This window comes from Mobula birostris, chromosome 28, assembly GCF_030028105.1.
Source record: "Mobula birostris isolate sMobBir1 chromosome 28, sMobBir1.hap1, whole genome shotgun sequence".
Lineage (NCBI taxonomy): Eukaryota > Metazoa > Chordata > Chondrichthyes > Myliobatiformes > Myliobatidae > Mobula > Mobula birostris.
This window is the reverse complement of record NC_092397.1, coordinates 22,236,513-22,259,189: the sequence shown is the minus strand read 5'-3', so window position 1 is coordinate 22,259,189 and position 22,677 is coordinate 22,236,513. Positions and strand designations below refer to the sequence as shown.

Here is a 22,677-nt window from a genome sequence, read left to right as displayed (position 1 = left end):
AACATTGGCTGACATTGTCTCAGTGTAGAGGCTCTGAGGAGCGGAATTTGTTGGCATCATGGAAATACTTGCCAGCATTTAGAGCCTTTACGCTGTCGGTTTGTGCAGATTTAGCATGTGATCTAAATCTTTGATAATGTTCTCTGAATCTCTGGTGGCGAATAGCCTGACTGGTCTGAGTTAGAAGCACGAATGCCCTTGAATGCAACAACAATTTAAAACTGGTGGATGCAGCCAGTCCATCACAGGTTAAGCCGACTTTGCTACTGAACACATCTACAGGGAGACCTGTTACAGGTGAGCAGCATCATTCATCAAGGACTCCATCATCCGGGCGATGCTCTCTTCTCCATGCTGCCATCAAGGAGTTACAGGAGCCCCATGTCGCACAGCACCAGGTTCAGAAAAAGCTATTACCCCTCAACGATGAGGCTTTGGAAGCAGAGGGGATAACGTCACTCAGCGCAACAACGACTCACATTCAGGGAGTCTACAGCTCATGTTCTGGATAGTTAATGCATATTTATTATCATTTTGATTTCTTTTGTTTTTTGTTTACTTGCACAATTTGTTCTCTTTGTTGTCTTTTCTACATCGGTGTTTTACCAGTCTTTGATGTGAGCAGATTTTCATTGATTTCTTTGTATTTACTGTGCATGCCCGCAACAAAATATACAAGTTAGCATCTGTACTTTGACAAAACAAATACTTTGAACATTAAACTTCACAGAAAATATTCAGAGAGGATAGGTGGATTAAGATATGGCTTTTCAATTTGGCAGTAAGCAGGATGAAAGGAGAATTGATGGAGAGACACAAAATGACAGGAAACTTCAAATGAGGTGACATTTATAACAAATGAGGGGAGGAGAAGATGGCGGCGAGACGCAGTGCACGCAGCCGCACCGAATGATATAGTACTTGTGAAGTAGGATGCCGTGCACAATCCTGATTTGATGGAGACAGACGTGAAGAAGCACGGTGGAACATTTGGAGAAAATTCTGAAATGCCTGCTTCCCTGCCGCTGCTATTGTGCAATCGAGATTCTCCGGAGGGGAAGGCCCTAAATCCTCGGCTTGGCCTATTGCCTGTTGTCGGGGCCGGGGTCAGGGTCGAAGCGCTCGGCAGAGATGGTCCTCGCTGATCGGTGTCGGAGGGCTGGTCGGAGGCTGGAAGTTTTCGGACGGACTCAGAGTCGGACTGTGGTCGGGATGCTTTCCAGGATGCTGCATCGGCGCTGGAACCTCATTGACGGGTGTTTCTCCATTCAACCGTCTGCGTCAGATGATGGGACGTCCGAGAGATTTTACGTGCCCATGGTCTGTTCTTCAGCAAATTATGGCATTGATTTGCACTGTTGTGACTATATGTATAATTTTGTGTTTTGTTAGCTTGTTTAGTCTTGGTTTATCTCGTGTTTCTGTAATATCATTCCGGAGGAATACATGGTACCTTTTCTTAATCCATGCATTACTAAATGACAATAAAAGAGGACTGCGTGTCCTCATAATCTAAAAAAAGGTCTAAAAAAATCCAGGGAATGTTTCCCAAAGTCGAAGTCGCTTACACAAGGACACATAATTCAAAGGTGATTGGAGAAAAGTGAGGGGGGTGGGGATGTCGGAAGTTAATCTTTAAACACAGAAAATGTGTGGAGTTTACTGCTAGGGATGGTGGTAAAGGCAGATGCTTGAGAGACTATTAAAAAAACCTTCCACTGGGGCAAGACCCTTGCAATTGATGAATTTCAGTGGAGACCATTTTGATAACATTCATCCTCAAAGAAGGGCACAATTTTGGGGGAATTTGCTTAACGAAGAGCAAGTCAATGATCACCTACCACCTTGTCCTTCATGCTCACCTTCCACCATCTGTCACAATAGCGGGGGCATATGGAGCAAGGGTGGACCCAAATGCAAGACACATCTTGTGAGGTTAATTAAATTTAGTTTACTGTTCGATATCAGCAGAGCTAGGCAGGGTAGGAGTAGCGAACTTGACAAGGAATGAGGACTGCGACTAGGCTGGGACCAAGAGTCTGGGCTAGGACTCGGAATCGGCTCCCAGAACTTGAGGAGAAATTAAGACACTAGGGTATGGACTCCGAGCCCGAGACTGGGCAAGGACCCAGTACCTGGGTCTTGCCTCGGGCTCGGACCCCAGAACCAGGCATGGACATGACATGGGCTAGGGAGAGGAGGAACATGGGAACACAGAGACTCGGTCTCGGGAGAGCAGTTACATGGAACCATGGACACATACAAAGAACACGGAATCGGGACCCCTCCTTGGGTACAGGACATAGGGCCGGGACTCATGACCCTCCGCGGGGCAACGGCAAGACGGCCTGACTTACACCACGGAGGCGAGGACAAGACAAGACAAGACAAGACAAGACAAGACCCCTCGCGGGGCAACGACAAGACGGCCAGACTTACCCCACGAAGGCGAGGACAAAACAAGACAAGACCAACACGAATGAACACCAGGCAGTACCTATCTGGCTCCGGCGATGGAACTGGACCGAAATGCAGGCGGGGCTGCAGAAGAGGTTAGAGGCGAGAGGGGAAGAGAAGGGATTTAGACAAGGGGGTAGGATAGGAATCATAGACCGCCAGGACCAGTACTTGAATCAGAACTAGGAAGCCGCCCGGGTGAGGACTTGACTTGGTGTTAAAATGCCGCCAGGCCCAGGACTCGACTTAGTGCTTGAATGCCACCGGAGCCAGGACTTAACATGGAGCTTAAATGCCGCCGGAGCCAGGACTTGACTTGAAGCCTCCGGGTAGTGGCGAGCTCACGACTTGGCCCGGGAACAGTAGACAGCGGTTCTTGATTCCTCCGGAGGGTTAACTGACGGACCCACCTCGGTGAGGAAACTTTGCAGGCTCACTTTGGCGAGGTAACTGGACAGGGTTGCTCCGGTGAGGAGAGGTGAATTACCGGCACTCGCTTCGGGCAGAGACGAGGCTTGCTCCGGCCAGATGACATCAGCACACCGTACCTTAGATGACTTTGCAGACGCTCCCGCCCCGAACGGCTGAAAGCCGGAGACTAGAAACTACCGGGTCAGCCGAGCCTTAATTGCCTCTAATCACCAAAGTCGAGGGACACGGGAAAACAGGGAATCAACGGTCCGGATTGTAACATAAACAAGGTAAATTTAAAGGGACACCGATCCGGACCATGACACCATCTTCTTATCCTGACCTCGCATCTACTTTTTTTCCAGTCTTGTTAAAGGACCTCAGACAGAAATGTTGACAGTTTACTATTTTACATAGATGTTGAGTTTTTCCAGTATTCTGTGGATGTTGCAAGCTAATGAGAACTACGTTAGGCAGGACCTTGGGACAGCAGAGACCGGGTGCAGATGTAACTCACACCTGATCTGTGAGTGTTATTTAAAGCTGAGTGGCTCAAAATTCAAGCAACCCACATCAAAGTTGCTGGTGTACGCAGCAGGCCAGGCAGCATCTCTAGGAAGAGGTACAGTCGACGTTTCAGGCCGAGACACTTCGTCAGAGCTAACTGAAGGAGGAGCTAGTAAGAGATTTAAAAGTGGGAGTGGGAGTGGGAGGGGGAGGGGGAGGGGGAGGGGGAGGGGGAAAATTCAAATGGTTTATGTGAGGGAGGTAGACAAGAATCCAGATCTAAAAAGCATTGCATGATCAGAGATGTTGGAAATGGAGTCAAAAATGAAAAGGAAGGATAAGGAAAGTTTAGAAAGTGGAAATTAGACAATGACTTCGATGAATATGCAGCAATATGCACATTAATCAGCTAACCTGCAGTGCTGAATGATGATAGGGAAAGGAAATGATTTTGCTGAGCAGGCCTGGAGAGAATAACTTGTACATACATTTATAACAGAAGGGGCACTGCAGCGAAAGCAGGAATGCAGACAACTCAGTGATAGAGGAGTGAAAGTATGTCTGGAGCCGAAATAAGTGATCAAATCATCAAATGAATATTTTACGTCAGTATTCGCCAACGACAAGGTGATGGGACAAATAAACATCAGGAAGGATATAATGATATTCCACGCATATTGCTGAGAAGTTGCTGGGAGCATTGGGCCTCTCAAAGAACACAAAGCTGGATAACTCACCAGGACTAGATAGAATTCATTCCAGGTTATTCACCGAATGAGGCAAGATTGCAGATGGCTGGGGCTTTCACAGAGATATTTTTGTGTATTTTTCATTACACAGAGAACTGCAGACGAGCCAATATTGTTCGCTCATCTAACAAGGGCTTTAGTGACAAACCAGGAAACTACATATGTGACGCAAAATTTGTTGCAGTTGTCGATATTGAGGAAGATTGCCAAAGGATTCGCAGAACGTAGACCAGCTGGAAATGTGGGCAGATGAATGGCATATCAGGTAGTGTACTCTAGGCCATAAAATTTTGGATTTTTTTTTCCAGAGTCTCTCTCCCTGTTGGAGTAGCAAGAATGACAGTAATGCCAGTGATATGCTCTGCTCAGGATGTGGTAGATCAGGTAGTCGGTCAGTCTCCCCTGTAAATTCACATGAGAGACATGCACCAGCTGTAGCTCGGCTCATCTAGAACAGTGAGACCAGATCCTTTAGTGAGATGGTCACTACTAACGTGAGGGATGCTGTTAAGTTTAGTGACCTCCAAGAGAGACAAGAGAAAGAGTCGCACAGTGCAGGGTCCCAGTGGCTGCTCCCCTCACAACAAGTACAGGTTTTGAATACGGATGTGGAATGACCTCTCAGGGCACACCAGCATCAGCCAGGCTGCTGGCACTCACAGTGTCTCAGATGGCGAGTAGAGGAGGACGGGATTAGTCTGGACAGTATTTGAGAGAGGATTCAATATTCTGTGGCTGTAAAACAGATGTCAGGACGGTGTATTTCCTCTTGAATACCAGGATCAGGAACGAGTCCGGTCGGCTGCAGAGAATTCTCAAGTGCTCATACTGCATATAACTTGGTAAAAAGAGGGTTGAGCTTGTACACAGTGAATAGGGGGAATTAGGAAAGAACTTAAAAAGCACAACTTCAAAAATGGTAATGTCTGGATTACACGCTGTGACAAATACTTGAGAGGATAGAAATATAATTATGATTCAAATGAGTATTTGACTGAGGGGAGGAGGCAAGGGGCAAGATTGAAGTTCTTTGATCACTGCAATTTATTTTGTGGTAGGGAAACTTGCACACAAGAGATTGATTGCTCCTGAACTGGAGAGGGCCTAATATCCTGAATATTTGCCAGTGATGCTCAGAATAGTGTAAATGGAAGTGGCGGTGATTGTGACCCTGAGCAGGAGATAATACATTTGCCAATGACAGTAAACTTAGTGAACAGGATAGACCGGAGCACAGACAATGGAAAGGAAAGACAATTGGTTTAAACTGCACTTGCTTCAGTGTATGAAGGTTGACAGGTCAGGTGGATGAACCCAGGTGTGACTGAATCTGCCGACTGCTGGATCACCTCCTTTTATGTATTGGTCAGTGATTTGGGTGACATAATTAATGGTTTTGTGCTGATGTTTGCAGACAATTCCAAGATAGATGGAGGGCAGGTAATGTTGAGGAAGCGGAGAGTCTACTGAAGGGCAGACAGATTAGAGGAATTGGCAAAGTAATGGAAGATGGAATAGAGTGCAGAGAACTGTGTAGTTATGCATTTAAGCAGAAATGATGGAGACTATTTTTCAAACAGGTTAATATATTCCAAAAACTGAGGTGCAAAGAGACTTGGGAGTCCTCCTGTAGGAAGTGTACCTTGCAGTATGAGTCAGGGATAAGGAAGACAAATCAGCCATTAGCATTCATTTCAAGAGGACAAGTATACCAATGCAAAATGTTACACTGAGTTGTCCAAGTCATTGCTCAGACAGCACTTGCAGTACTATGAGCGGTTGTGTGCCACTTATTAAAAAAAAATGAATTCCTGGCATTGGAGAAGGCCCAAATCAGACTTACGAGCTTGACTGGGGAAATTAAAGTGTTAATGTTTGAGGAGTGATTAGTGGCTCTAGGCCTTTATTCGGTGGAGTTCACAAGAATCGGTGGATCTCCCGCAAACCTACAGAATATTGAAAGGCACGATGGAAAGGATGCCTCCTGTAGTGGACGTGTCGGGGACCAGAGTACGCAGTTGCAGTATAGAGGGATATCAATCTAGAAGGGAAATGAAGAAGAATTGCTTACAAGGTTGGTAGTGAAACCTGAATTCATTGCCACAGACATGATTAGAGCCAAGCCATTCGGTAAAAAACGAATGCTGATAGATTTTTGATTAGTCAGTGGATCAACGGATCGTGGGGGAAAGGCAAGTGAATGGTGTAAAAAGGGATAAAAGAAGCAGCCATCTGGAATGGTGGAGCAGACTGGATTTGGCTGAATGGCCTAATGTTTCCCCTATTTCTTCTGGTCCTATCACAACCACAACAGAATCATGGCTGAGGGAAGGGCAGAATAGACAGTTCAGTGTTCCAGGATACAAAGATGCCGGTAAGAAGGGAGAATGGGCAAGGTTGTGCGAAGTGGGAGTACTTTAAATGTGTGATGTCAGGTTTTCAGGACCTGTATGATTCTTGTAGGGTAAAGGAAAAGGCTGGCAGGTTTCAGTAAACCTGGTTGATTAGAGATTCTGAGGCCGCGGTTGAAAAGGTGTAAACAGCCTGCTTATGCTTAATTTTGAGCCAATGCAGTTAGCTTCACTCGTCTTCACTTGTCCCATCATTGAAATTTCCCCACAAGCAATGAACTTAAAGATAGTGAAGGTAAGTCCGGTCAAAATTGCGGTTTAGGGATCTGTTCCAGTAAAACGATGAATTTTGGTGGATTTGACTGGATCTAGCAGAGGTGGAGTGAGAGAATCTGTATGATAGAACATGAAAAAATGGCAAGTAAGAGTTAGTTAGTTTCTTTATGAGTCTGATTGCGGGTGTCCAGAAGAAGCATGTTCCTTTTTAGGGTGAAGGATAACATGGCAAGTTCAGGGAGCCTTGGCCAATGAAATATATAAAGTCTCCGGTCAATAAATAATGGAAGCATACACTGGGTGTCGGAGGCCAGAATCTGGCAAATCACTTGATATGAAGACATATTATTAAGAATAATCTTAAGAGGGAAACCACGAGGACAGACCAATTTTATGTGATTATTCAGGCAGGTCAGGAAAATAACAAAATGTTCTATAACTATCTTAGGAGTAACAGTGTGGCTTGGGAGAGAGAGGCCCCATAGAGGACAGCAGGGACTTCATGTCTTGAGCCACAGGGAATGGAGGGATCATGGATCATTCAATGATTATTTCTACTTTGTGTTTACTGAGTACAATGTCATGGTTTTAAAAACGCAAACAGCAGGAATTCTGCTGGAATTTCAAGCAACACACATCAAAGTTGCTCAGTGGATAATGCAAACTAGTGGAGTTGCTTTGCAGGACATTCATATTACAGCGAGCAGTTATTAGCAGCCTACAGTGCATTCAGGTGAATGAATCCTTAGGGCCTGACAAACTGCTCTGTAGAAGGAGATAGAGAACTGTGGAGGTCCACTGCGGGTTGCCCCAATGACTGAAAAGTGGCTAATGTTGTTCCATTGTTTAAAAGAGTCGTCAAGAACATGCCTGGGGACTGCAGGTCAGTCAGCCTGACTTCAGAGCTTCGGAAGTTACTGGAGGGGATTCTGAGGGACAGGAATCAACTGTATTTGAATAGACAGTGCCTGGTTAGCTGGAGTCAGCGTGGCATTGTTCGCGGGAAGTTGTGGTTGATGAATCTTCAGAGGGTTTTGAAGAGGTAAATAAAACTGTTTCTCGGAATGCAGGCTGGTGATTAGTGATTTGCTCCAGCGGGCAGAGCTGTGAGTCTTGTTGTTCACTATTTTAATAATGTATTAGCATACAAATGCACTAAGCTTCATCAGTAAGTTCATACATGCTGTTGATGGTGAAGAATGTTCTCATAGATTAGGGGAGATCCTGATCAGTTGGGGAAGAGGGCCGCAGAGTGACATATGGCTCACAACACCGATACAGATGTGAGAGAAATGTGTGTACCCTGTGCAATTTTCTCTGTTTCTGCATAAGTATGATCTAAATGTGATCAGATCTTCACGTAAGTCCTAAAACTAGATAGAGAGTACCCAATAAAATAAATAACACAATACATTTTACTTGTTCATTTATTTATTGCCATAAATGATCCATGAGTCTGTGGTCCATTGAAAGTGGTCACAGTGAAAACAGGGTGGTGAGGAAATCGTCTAGCATGAATCCTTCATCAGTCAGGGCACTGGATACAAGCGTTAGGATGTATTGTTAGAACTGTACAATATGTTGATGAGACTGTAGTTGGACTGTTGCCAAGCAACAAAAAGACGTTATTCAGCTGGAAAGAGTGCCATAAAGATTCACAAGGAGCACTGGGACTGAGTTAGATGGAGAGACTAGAAATCCTCGATCTACGTTCCGGGAATGTAGAAAGCTGAGTGTTGAGCGTATAGCGGTGTATAAACTCCTGAGAGACATGGCCGATAAAGTGAACGGCTGCAGTCTATTTCACAACCAAGGTCATCTAAAACTAGATGGAGTAGATTTGTGGTGAGACGAGAATGATTTAAAAGACATGTAGGGAGAAACTTCTTTGCATATTCTTCTTCCCATCTTTTACATCTCCACCCCCCGACCAGTCACATGTGAAGCATCTAGACCTCGACTGAGGAGTCTCTAGTGCTGTCCATCTTTCACTCAGTTCCAGAAATACACAGGACGAAAACGCGGCCATACTGACAAAGGTGTGTATCCTGGCGTCCCATTTACCTGTGTTTGTCCCGTATCCCTTTAAACCTCTCCTATGCATGTACCTGTCCGAATGTCTGCTAAACATTGTGATTGTATCTCCTCTGCAGCTTCTTCTGGAAGTTCGTACCATATACCCACCACTCTCTGTGCGGAAGAAGTTGCCCGAGTGTCCCTGTTGATCTTTCCCCTTTCATATTACCAACGCATTCTGCCCTTTCCCAGCTTAGTGATTTTCATCCTGTAAGTGAGAGACCAGAACTGCGCACAATACATTGTTGTCTCACCAATGACCTGAACTGTCACAACATGAAGTCCCATCTCCTGTACTCCAAACTGTAAACGACGAGTGTCTTCTTCATCACCCTATCCACACTTTCAGAGAACTATGTACTTGTAATCCTTGGTAGCTCTGTTCTCCAACACTCTTGAGGATCCGATACACATGTCGTTGCTCCCGGTTAAACAGTTTTCTGTCACTGAGAACATTCAGAACATTGAACAGTACAGTTTAAGAACAGGTCCTTCTTCCCACGATGTATGTACTGAACACAATGCCACATTAAACTAAATCTCTTCCCTCCCTTCAATTTCACTATCATATCTGCCTCCATCACACCCCATGACCACCAATACCAGGCCCCACCACTCTGTAAATAAAACTGCTCTACTACTTGTCCTGCACACCACCTTTAAGTTATCACCATGTCACCTTAAAGTCAGCCTTCTTGAATTTGGCATTTCCACCCTGGGAAAATGATTCTGACTGTTTATCTTATCTACACCTCTCATAATTTTATAAACTTCTGTCCGGTCCCCGCGCAGCCTCATTCACTCCAGCGAAAAAAGTCCCAGTGTGTCTGATCTTTACTTGTAACACCAGGCAGATTTCTGTAAATCTTTTCTTCACCTTTCCAGCTTAATCACTTCCTTCCTTTTTGTGCTGACCAGAACTGCACAGGGTACTGCTGCTGTGGTTTAATTAATATGTTGTGCAACTGTAATGTGATGTTGCAACTCCTCTGCTGCCAAAGGCAAACATGCTGTTGAACTATTTCACAACTTAGTCTACCTTTGTTGTGATTTTCAAGGAACTATGTAGCTGTGACCAAAGGTCCGTCTGTTCACTGACAATATCCATGACAATGTCATTCACTGTTTATGTCCTGGCCTGTTTTAACTTCCCAAAATCCATCACTGTGCACTTGTCTGACACAGTAACAACACCTTTCTGTTTCTCTGCACCAACCACACAGAAGTAAATGTCCATCAACAATTCACTGCATCTGTCGGCTGTTTGTGTGAACTTGTACAAGACAACACCTGGATCCCTCTGTATTTCACTCATGTGCTGTTTCTCTGCATATAAGTAATAGTCTGCCTTTTGACTCTTTCCACCACTGAACACGTCATCACTGTTTAGCACATTAAACTCATTTTTTTTTTAGAATAGAATAGAATAGAATATTCTTATTGTCATTGTTGTGGAGCAATGAAACACAGTTTAGCAGCTCAACGTTTTGCAGCATGACAAAGAATATATATACATAAAATAAACTCTAAAACCTCAGGAGTGCAGTCCAAAATTAATAATGTATGGATGGGGGGGGCGGTGGGGGCGGGTAGGACTATTGCACTCCTGCTATTCCTGGAAGTGTGATGCATTTAGCTGCCGCCGTCTTAGGAGCGGGGAAGGAGAAGGGAAGGCGGTGTTATACATTTCACTGCTTGTGGGTAGAAGCTGTTAAGGAGTTTCTTTGTTTTCGTCCTTAATGCCCTGTATCTCTACCCAGTAGGTAGAGGGGAAGGCAGGTGATGTCCAGGATGAGTAGGATCCTTTGAAATACAAGTAGCCTTCTTTTGAAATCTGCCCGTATAAATCTCTCTGAGGGAGGGTAATGTTGTGCCAATAACCCGCTCTGCTACCCTCACCACCCGCTGCAAGTCCTTCCTGTTCTGTTCTGTGCAGCTGGCAAACCACACTGCACAGCAATACGTCAGGAGGCTCTCTATAGTTGTCCGATAGAAGTTGATCAGCAAGTGGTGAGGGAGTAGAGCGTGCTTTAGCTTCGTTAGGAAGTAGTGTCTCTGTTTTCTAAATATTCCCTCTTTTACCCAACCTCTCTATATCGTGTTGCAGAGACCAAATGTCCCATCACAACATTACCCTCACCACATTCTCTGTCATTGACAGACAGCCTTTGACCACTCACACTCGGCCCCCTCGTCTGCGTGACTAATATCGATTATGAATAATGTACAGCCCTCACTTAACCCTGCTCCCTTAGACAGCCCATTACCACCCCATCCTCCTCCCTCTCCACCATGATTGTAATATTGAGAGTGTATAGTTGAGCATCCAGAACTGATCCTGGGGTTACTACCCTGACAGGCCCCATGAACAGTTAATTCAATTTATGTCTTCTATGTGAAAACCAGCCTTTTATCCTTGTGAACTCGTCCTGTGCTATCTGGTGTCATGCATCAGTCTTTCATGTGGCACCTTGTCAGATGCATTCTGAAATCTAAGTCTCCCAAATCTACAGAATCCCTTCTGACATCTAGAAATACTATTTTCATGTTAATCAAGCATGAGCTGCATTTCACTCAATGAGCTCACAGGCTCTCAAATTGGGTCGAAGATAGACATGTTGGTGATGGAATCATTTGGCACACTGGCCTCTGTCAGTCAATGCACTGAAGATAGAGGTTGGGGTGTTGTGTTGCAGTTGTATAACCTGTGAGGTTACATTGAAATATCGTGTTTTGGTCACACTGTTACAGGAAAGATGCCATTAGGCTGGATATAGGGCAGGAGTAGTTTACAAGGTCTATATTGAGACAAAAATCACTGAGTTATGAGCAGTTTAGGATTGTTTTCCTTGGAATGTGGGAGAATGTGGGGCAATATTATAGAGGTGTATGAAACAATGAGGTCACACATAGTGTGAATGCACAGAGACTTTAAGAGGAATGTGGAATCATGAACTAGAGGGCACTAGATGGTGAGATGCAGAGAGAGAATAGGAGTCTGTTGCTCTATGTCTTTCATTCAGATGGTGGTCAGTTTCGCATATCACGCCCACTGGGGCACAGACCACTCACCCGGGTTCTCTGTGCTGTGCCAGTCTGTCAAGCTCTCCCATGGTGCAGCCAGTATTCGTGGTGGATACGTCCTTTCTCAGAGATGAAGTCTTTGGAGCTTCTGTAGGTCTGGGTTTTTGAGAGATTGGGTTACAGCATTTGGAATGTCCAAATCTTAACTCATTTGCATCGGGGCTTTGGACGGTGCTGGAGCATTCAATATGTTCTATTAGTGAGGTCCCTCTCCCGGTCAGCCTGCAATCAACTCCCTGCAATAGCTGTAGGATCAAACACGTTTCTCACAACACAATGCATTCATTCACCCTATCTATACCCTTCATAATTGTGTTTACTCTCAAATCTTTCCTCATTCTCAAACGCTTCAGGGAATAAAGTTAAAATGCCTTGAGATTATTCTTGATCTTGCTCATCAAGGTCGTCTTACGTCTACATTTTGCTTTTCTAATCACCTGTTTGAGCAATTTTCTGCTGTCTTTGTATTCAGTGAGGCTCCAGTCGGATTCAGCTTCCTGGATCACTTTAATTGTGCTGTAGAAGGCTTTAGTAGCACGGATTTGCTTCTCTATGCAGCTCCTTCATGTGACCATATTTCATTTTCTCCTCACAGTAAGATTTTACACTGAAACAAACTGCTGTGTCTGAGGAGGGCGCGCTGCGCTGTTCTTGGTCCCGCGGAAAGACTGACATCACTTTCACTTACCCCTCAAGTGTTTTTTGTAGAGTGGAAAATGATTCCTTATAGTTCTGGAGCAGACATGGGAACGGTAAAACCAGGGAAACTTTCAGTTTGGGCCGGGTGTGTGAGAGAGTTTGACTAGCGTGCTGTCATTCAGTTCTGTTTTGCCTATACCATTGGAAATTGGTGGATGTGTTAAAGTTCAGGTGGAGCTGGAAGATGAGGGGCCGCTCTCTGCAGTTCGTCGCTCTGACTCTGTCTCATCCTCTTCCCAAATCTATCTCTCCGCACCTTGCTCGGGCAGTTCGAGGTGCTGTATATAAAAGGAGACAGCTGCCGTCACATTGTCACTGAGCATCCAACTGAGTGAAGCAGCATCACGTTTCGTTGATATAAAGAAGGAAAAGGGCTGGGAAAAGGTGGAGCAGGCAAATTAAAGTCTTCTGTGCTAATATCCCGTGAAACATCAAACCAGCCATTTGCCCCCGGCTCCTACTGGCACATTTCAGGCTGTAGCAGTACGTGCTGAGGGACACACTGAGGCTTGGTGCTACTATGGCAAGGACTTAGTGCTGAAGGACCACAGGGTAGTGTTGTTCTGCTACTGGAGAATAGGGGCTGGCTTGGGTGAGGAATCTCCTCAATTATTGCAGTTGTAAAGCATCCCTGAGTGTTACATGACTGGCAGCAGTGTTACTGATTGACGTGTAGTAAAGTAATAGAACACTACTCAAAGCAGTGACTTTCAATGGAAAAAATGAAAAAGGCTTTGTATAGTCTATTCTTGTAACTTTTATTGTGAATAAAGGTTGTTTTGTTAATGATCTGCACCTGACTGTGTACCTATAGAATGATGTGCGTATAGATGTGCATAGTCCAGCTTTCATCAGCCTCATCAGAAGGTGCATATCTGTATTGCAATCCATTTGCCACTCTGTAGCCCTCTTCCACAGATGATCAGGGTCTCCCTGTGATCTATAATAACCTTCGACTCATAAGGGAGAATGCGGCAGTCACAGAAGAGAGCTACAGGGTGGTAGTCACACCTAGTCTGTCGGAAGCAGGTCGTTGGGTGACAGTCAGAGAGGGGAAAGCGAAGGTGAGAAGACAGGTAGTGCAGAGCACCCCTGTAGCCATTCCCCTGAATAATAATTTACCGTCCTAGATACTGTTGGTGGGGAAGACAGACCAGGTGTGAGCCACGGTGGCAGGGCCTTCGGCACTGAGTCTGACCCGGTGGTGTGGAAGGGTGGGATGGAGAAGAGGAGAGCTGTCGATATTGGAGACTCTATACTCAACGCAGCAGACAGGAGATTTTGTGGAGGTGAGAAGGACACCCGCATAGTTTGTTACCTCCCGGGTGCCAGGGTCCGGGATGTTTCTGACCGGGTGCACAACCTCCCGGTACGAAAGGGAAAGTATGATACATGTTGGTGCCAAAGACATAGGCAGGAAGCGGGATGAGATCCTGAAGTGTGAGTTTCGGGAACTTAGCAGAAGACTGAAGAACAGGACCTCAAGGGTGGTGTTCTGAGGATTACTGCCAGTGCTACTTGACAGTGATAGTAAGAATTGGAGAAGATGGCAGTTGAATGCGTGGGTGAGGAGTTGGTGCAGGGAGCAGGTTTTTAGATTTTTGGATCATTGGGATCTCTTCTGGGGAAGGTGGGACCTATACAGATTGGACAGATTGCACCTGAACCCGAGGGGCAGCAATATCCTTGCAGGTAAGCTTGCTAGCATGGTTCGGGAGGGTTTAAACTAATTTGCATGGGGGATGGGACCCGGAACGATAGAGCAGTGAAAGAAGTACATGGAGTAAAGCCAGATCTAACATATAGAGAGGCTTTGAGGAAAGAGAAGCAGAATAAACAGTGTAAATGTAGTAAGGTAGAAGGGCTGAAGTGTATGTACCTCAATGCAAGAAGCATCAGGAACATAAGAGATGAACTGAGAACTTGGATACATACATGGAATTATGATGTACTGGCCATTACAGAGACTTGGCTGGCAGCAGGGCAGGAATAGATTCTCAATATTCCTGGATTTCAGTGCTTTAAAATGGATAGAGAGGTGCGAAAAGGGGAGGAGGTGTGGCATTACTGTCCAGGGATACTTATACAGCTACAGAAAAGGTGGGCAATGTAGCAGGATCCTCTTTGGAGTCAGTATGGGTGTAAGTCAGGAACAGGAAGGGAGCCGTTACTCCATTGGAGGTAATCTATAGGCCCCCTGGTAGCAGTAGAGATAAAGAGGAACAGATTTGGAGGCAGATTTTGGAAAGGTGCAAAAATAACAGAGTTGCTATCATGGGTGACTTTAACTTCCCTAATATTGATTGCCACCTGATGAGTTGCAAGATTTTAGATGTGTCAGAGTTTGGTAAGTGTGTCCAGGACGGATTCCTGTCACAGTATGTGGACAGGCCGACTAGGGGGAATGCCACACTAGATCTAGTACTAGGTGATGAACTGGGTCAGGTCTCAGATCTCTCAGTGGGTGAGCATCGGGGGTACAGTGACCACCGCTCCCTGGCCTTTAGCATTATAATGGAAAAAGATAGTATCAGAGACGACAGGATTTTTTTTTTAATTGGGGAAGGGCAAATTATGAGGCTATAAGGCTAGAACTTGCGGGTGTGAATTAGGAAGATGTTTTTGCAGGAAAATGTACTATGGACATGTGGTCGATGTTTAGAGATCTCTTGCAGGATGTTACAGATAAATTTGTCCCAGTGAGGAAGATAAACAATGGTAGGGTGAAGGACTCATAGGTGACAAGTGAGGTGGAAAATCTAGTCAGGTGTAAGAAGGCAGCATACATGAGGTTTAGAAAGCAAGGAAGAGATGGGTCTACTGAGGAATATAGGAAAGCAAGAAAGGAGCGAAAGAAGAGGCTGAGAGGAACAAGAAGGGGGCATGAGAAGGCCTTGGCTAGTAGGGTAAAGGAAAACCCCAAGGCATTATTCAATTATGTGAAGAAAAAAAAGGATGACAGGACTGAAGGTAGGACAGATTAGAGATAAAGGTGGGAAGATGTGCCTGGAGGCTGTGGAAGTGAGCGAGGTCCTCAATGAATACTTCTCTTCGGTATTCACCAATGAGAGGAAACTTGATGATGGTGAGGACAATATGACTGAGATTGATGTTCTGGAGCATGTTGATAGTAAGCAAGAGGAGTTCTTGGAGTTGTTAAAATACATTAGGACGGAAAAGTCCCCGGGGCCCGACGAAATATTCTCCAGGCTGCTCCACGAGGCGAGGGAAGAGATTGTTAAGCCTCTGGCTAGGATCTTTATGTTCTCGTTGTCCACAGGATTGGTACCGGAGGATTGGAGAGAGGCAAATGTGGTCCCCTTGTTCAAAAAAGGTAGTAGGGATAGTCCGGGTAATTATAGACCTGTGAGCCTTACATCTGTAGAGGGAAAGGTGTTAGTAAAGATTCTTAGAGATAGGTTCTCTGGACATTTAGAGAATCATGGTCTGATCAGGGACAGTCAGCGTAGCTTTGTGAGGGGCAGATCGTGTCTAACAAGCTTGATAGAGTTCTTTGAGGAGGTGAACAGGCATATTGATGAGGGTAGTGCAGTGGATGTGATCTATATGAAATTTAGTAAGGCATTTGGCAAGGTTCCACACGGTAGGCTTATTCAGAAAATCAGAAGGCATGGGATCCAGGGTGGTTCGGCAAGGTGGATTCAGAACTGGCTTGCCTGCAGAAGGCAGAGGGTCGTGGTGGAAGGAGTATATTCAGATGGGAGGATTGTGACTAGTGGTGTCCCACAAGGATCTGTTCTGTGACCTCTACTTTTCGTGATTTTTATTAACGACCTGGATGTGAGGGGAGAAGGGTGGGTTCGCAAGTTTGCAGACAACACAAACGTTGCTGGTGTTGTGGATAGTGCAGAGGATTGTCAAAGATTGCAGAGAGACATTTATAGGATCCAGAAGTGGGCTGAGAAGTGGCAGATGGAGTTCAATTCGGAGAAGTGTGAGGTGGTACACTTTGGAAGGACAAACTCCAAGGCAGAGTACAAAGTAAATGGCAGGATACTTAGTAGTGTGGAGGAGCGGAGGGATCTGGGGTATATGTCCACAGATCCCTGAAAGTTCCCTCACAGGTATAGGGTAGTTCTGAAAGCTTATGGGGTGTTAGCTTCCATAAGTCGAGGAATAGAGTTTAAGAGCCACGACGTATTGATGTTGCTCTATAAAACTCTGATTAGGCCACACTTGGAGTACTGTGTCCATTTCTGGTCGCCTCACTATAGGAAGGATGTAGAAGCATTGGAAAGGGTACAGAGGACATTTACTAGGATGCTGCCCGGTTTAGAGAGTATGGATTTTGATCAGCGATTCGGGGAGCTAGGGCTTTACTCTTTGGAGAGAAGGATGATGAGAGGAGGCATGATAGAGGTTTACAAGAGAATAATAGGAATGGATAGTGTAGATAGCCAGCGCCTCTTACCCAGGGCACCACTGCTCAATACAAGAGGACATGCTTTACGGTAAGGGTTGGGAAGTTCAAGGGGGATATCAGAGGGAGGTTTCTTACTCAGAGAGTGGTTGGTGCATGGATTGCACTGCCTGAGTCAGTGGTGGAGGCAGATACACTGGTGAAGTTTAAGAGACTACCAGACAGGTATATGGAGGAGCTTAAGGTGGGGGCTTGTATGGGAGGGAGGCCTAGAGGGTCGGCACAACATTGTGGGCCGAAGAACCTGTACTGTGCTGTACTATTCTATGTTCTATGTTCTATATGTTCATGAACTGACATTTAACTCTCTAATTTTCCTGACCCAATGCCGATTTTCACGTGACTCCGGTAATAATGGAAAGATTACCACCTTAGCTCTACATTTTAATTATGTCCCTTTCTGCTCAAATTCCCTTAGAAGATCCTCTTTCCTCATTCTACCCACGTCGTCGGAACACACATGAACCACCACAACAGGACCTTTCCCCTCCCACTGCCAGTTCCTGTATAGGGCAGATAAGATGTCCCGAACCTTGGCGCCAAGCAGGCAACACAGCCATTCTGTAACGGTGCTACAAGTTCTTCGACCATATCCAGTATACATCAGTAAGCAGGGGTTACAGCATGCTCAGGTGTAAACTGCTTGCTAGTGGTTGGAAGCAGCGTCTTCCATCTATTTTATTTGGTCTATCTGCACAAAAATAATTCATGCTTTGTGGTCTATCTGCACAAAAATAATTCTGGTCGTTGTTCGGTGGAGTAGTGGATAAAGAACCTAAAATATGGAAAGAGGTGCAGCTTGTATTCAGAGATACAGATAATGGAACACACCGGGGAATATAAAAAAATATCGACTCTCCATCCCTTACAGCTTTTTACAGCTGCTTCTTTTGTTCTGATCTTGCATACTGGCAATAACTGTGAAAGTATAATTGTTAAAATATCCCGCATGCATGTAAACATACAGATAATGTAATTAATCACTCAAAAATATTTTGAAGAATGCTGCAAATAAAGGTTCAGATTTATGTTGTTTCCACCAGGCTCTGCACAACAAAGACAATTATTTCACAACACAAATCAGATTAATTACAGTCAGAAGTAGATGTAGTTAACTCGTTGTAGTTCAGCAAATGGAGAAATATGGGACACGCCACATGTTGGCATTAAATGAAAAGAGAATACGTTATTAATAAAGGTTTTGAAATAATTTTAATTGTTGCTCCAATAGGAAAAACATTCCAAGGAAGATTTCTCTGCAGATGGGGACGGATGTGTAACACAGACCTGATAAATCTGCCTGAAATCTCCACTAGTCACAGTCATGCTTTTCTCACCGACCTCCTGGAGATCCACTCCCTGAACTGGAACTGCTTAACAGCAGACAAGAACAGACATATTGAGTGTTATGCTGGAATGTCAGAATGGTTACGGACTTTGTGTTCAATATGCAAAATACTCTGCGCTTTCAAAACCCGTCCTTCACCACTCTGATGTTGTCATTGATTCTCTGGATCTCAGCTCACTGAACTGAGATGATGATATCACTGAAGACGAAGCTGCCGGACTTCGTCTTCACTGTTGACCGTGATGATAATATTGTTGCCTCTGGAGCCTCAACTCTGACCACAGTGGTAATGATACAACGTGTCCTTGTCATTCCCAATTCACTCATATTTTAAATTTCTCCTCTCTACGCAGAATTCAAAGTGAGAATTATCAAATGAGAGTTCCCTGCAGTCAGCTGATCGCCATCATCCAGCTCAAAGGCACCTATAAATGGTGTACATTACTGCTCCATTTGATTGCATAACCAGCAACTCAGGAGAAGAATTAGTCCAGATGCTGTTCACCTGCCGCTTCACCGCTAACCTCAAATACAGGATCACTTCCTCTCCCGTACACCGGCTTTTATCTGAAATGTACAACCGATGTGTCGTTTTTCTAATGCCAACAGATTGTAATTTGTTAAAATGCATCTGGTTTGGACTATATGTACAAAAGCCACTGCACACCTGATTGCAAATTATATGAATTGAACACCAAAATAAATATATTGATACTTTGTTTCTCAGACTGGGTTATGTTTTGTGATGTGTCACAGGGGTCAGTCCTGGGACATAACTTGTTGGAAAGAATATGATACAGCTGTAAATCTGCCAAGAGCATGCCGTCCTCAAAAAATGAGAGATCATGCAAGAAGGGGGCAAGTGATGGAGTCCACCAAGAGACGTATGACAGCTCGGGAAGAGTTACATGCTTCGGTTGCTGCGATGGGACAGACTGCACCAATTCTCTTGCATTGCAATAACCTTTTTCACAGAGTTCCTTGGAGTGGTCTGTCGTTTTCATGGAGTTGCCATGGTCCTTTCTGGCAATTCCCCACCTTATTATTTACCTCAGGAATTGGGCCTCGATCCCCTCGTTTAATTTCCAATCATTCCCAGGTTCCACTAACTACACAAGCCTGCTTTCCATCAGAAAATGCAGGATAAAAAAAATATGATCACAACAAGGAGCTGCTAGTTCGTTGGTCGACTCTTGCCACGCCAACTATCCGCGGTCAAACCCATCTCTCAGGGAAGCTACCGCGACCCCGCCTGTCCCGTATCCCATCGATTTGTCCCTAGTCCCCAGAGAATGCCATGACCTGGGACAGGTATTTAGTAAACAACGGGCCCTTTCCCTGCCTCCGCACGGCCCATAAGATTGTGCCTTTTTTAACTTATCTTGACCAGAGAGAGAGGCCATGGAGACTTACATTAGCCAGTCCCTCGCGAGGGGCATTATCAGACCGTCATCCTCCCCGGTAGGCGCCGGTTTCTTCTTTGTAGAAAAGAAGGACGGGTCGCTTCGTCGTTGTATTGATTAAAGAGGCCTAAACAGTATCACAGTTAAGGATATGTACCCTCTATGCCTTATTAGTTCGGCTTTTGAACCACTGCATGGAGCCACCATCTTCTCAAAGCTGGACTTTCGTAACGCCTACCAACTAGTCAGGATGAGGGAGGGGGCGAGTGGAAGACGGCCTTTAATACACCTCTCGGCCACTTCGAATATTTGGTCATGCCGTTTGGCCTCACCAATGCTCCCGCCGTTTTTCAAGCCCGAATTAATGACGTGCTGAGGGATTTTATTAATCAGTTCGCTTTATTTTACCTCGATGATTTCCTAATATTGTCCAGCAACCCCCGAGAACACGTTCACCATGTCTGTCAAGTCCTCCAGAGACTGTGGGAAAAGCAGTTACTTGTGAAGGCGGAGAGATGTTTCTTCCACGTTCCTTCGGTCAGCTTCATGGATGATCTCATTGAGAGCGGGCAGGTGAGAGCAGACCCCGAGAAGATCCGGGAAGTGAAGGAATGCACTAGCCCCACCACCCGCAAACAACTTCATTGATTCCTGGGGTTTGCAGACTTCTGCCGCCAATATATCAGAGACTACAGTCGAGTGGCGGCCACACTTACCCGGCTTACCTCGCCTACTGCCCGCTTCTGCTGGGACTCCGAAGCTGATTCGGCGTTCACCGACCTGAAGAGGCGTTTCACCACAACTGCCATCCTGGTCCATCCGGACCCAGCCCGTCAATTCATTGTTGAGGTGGACGCCTCTGACTCCGGGATTGGAGCTGTCCTGTCCCAACCATCAATTTCGGATGAAAAGCTTCACCCCTGCGCCTTCTATTCTCGCCGACTCTTCCCCGCTGAGCGGAATTACGACGTGGCGAATCGGGAAATACTGGCGGTCAAACTAGCATTGGGAGAATTGAGGCACTGGCTGGAGGGGGCTGAACAACCATTTATGGTGTGGACTGATCATAAAAACCTAGGGTATATTCAGACCGCCAAACGTTTGAACTCCCGCGAGGCCGGCTGGGCATTATTTTTTGGACGGCTCAAGCTTTCCCTCACATACCGTCCAGGGTCCAAGAACGGGAAGCCGGACGCATTTTCCCGCCAATACGTCTCCAAGGTTGTCATTTCAGCCGAGGGGCTATCCTCCCACAACCCTGCATGGTTTCCACCCTCACTTGGGACATCGAGTTCAAAGTAAAAGAAGTTCAACGGGACGACCCCGACTCCGGCAATGGACCCGGTGATAGGCTGTATGAGCCCGTTTCCATCAGGTCGCAGGTTCTCCAATGGGGGCACACAGCTCGGCTCGCCTGTAGCCCCCTTGCCTACTGTTGGCAAGCCAATTCCGATTCCATAAAGAAACATCTCTTTGGATCCCATGCCTTCTTATTTCTGAAGAAGCCTTGCATGGGAAAACTTATTAAATGCCTTAGTGAAATCCATATGCATTGCATCTATTGCCTGCCTTCATCAATATGTTTTGTTACATTCTCAAAGAATTTAATCAGGCTCGTAAGGCAAGACATAACCTTGACAAAGCTATACTGACTCTCCCTAATTCTATTATGTCTCTCCAAATGCTCATAAATCCTGCCTCTCAGGATCTTCTCCAACAATTTGCCGATCACAGATACACTGGCCTATAGTTTACTGGGTTATCATTACTCCCTTTCTTGAACAATGGAACAACATTTCCCGCCTTCCAACCTTCTGGTACTTCTCCCGTCCCTATTACTAACACAAAGATCATCAGAATAGGCTCAGCAGTCTCCTCCCTCTCTTCCCACATTATCCTGGGGTATATTTCATCTGGTCCCGGTAAATAATCTAACTTAACACCTTTCAAAAGCTCCAGCACAACCTATTTCTTAATGTCTATAGGCTCAAGTATTTCAGTCCGCTGTAAGTCATCCACATAAATGTCAAAGTATTCTTCCCTGGTGAATACTGAAGCAAAGTATCATCAAATGCCTGCGCTCCTCCATCTCTATGACCAGGTTTCCACTATCGTACCTGATTGGTCCTGTTCTCACACGGCTGATCCTCTTGCTCTTCACATACTTCTTAATATATTCGTATTATTATCATCGATCATTATTTTATTATTATTTGTCTGAAAATCTCTGACCTGTGCTGCCCTTTTGATTTCTTCTTTCAAATTCTCTGTACACTCTTGATGCAATTGAATGATCTCTGCACACTCTTGATGCAATTGAATGATCTCTGCACACTCTTGATGTTATTTAATTCAGTGTTCTGTTCCCTACCAGCTATTTTCTATTACTTCAGTCAACCCCTCAGCATTCCTTGCTGTCCAAGTAGGGTTCCTGGAACTACAGTTTTTGCCCCTCCTCTCTACGTATATGGTGATTCTGATTTCTCACTACTTCACTCTGAAATGCCTCTCATTTCCCCGATGTAGATGTACCTGCAGATGCAGTACCTATTTAGACTGCAGAAGGAGCTATTTGCTCCTATACTTAACTCCCCTTGTTATGAAGGCCAACATGCCATTAGCTTTCTTCACTGTCTGCTGTACCTGTATGCTTACTTTCAGTGACTGATGTACAAGGACACCTAGATCTCGTTGTTCTTCCCCTTTTATTAACTTGACACCATTCAAATAGTAATCTGCCTTCCTGTCCTTGCCACCAAAGTGGATAACCTCACATTTATCCACATTAAACTGCACCTGCCATGCATCTGCTTACTCACCCAACCTGTCCAACTCATCCTGCATTATCGCGACATCATCCGCTCATTTCACGCTG

At 45.2% G+C, this 22,677-nt stretch overlaps 1 protein-coding gene across 1 annotated transcript in view; it reads left to right on the top strand.

The window, feature by feature from the left end:
- The window catches only part of LOC140188855 (uncharacterized), a 631,689-nt gene that overhangs the window by 182,651 nt on the left and 426,361 nt on the right, over positions 1–22,677 (top strand). Inside the window, exon 2 of the mRNA XM_072245510.1 lies at positions 15,996–16,003. Within this exon, the coding sequence (XP_072101611.1) occupies positions 15,996–16,003 (8 nt within the window). The remainder of the gene's footprint in view (positions 1–15,995; positions 16,004–22,677) is intronic.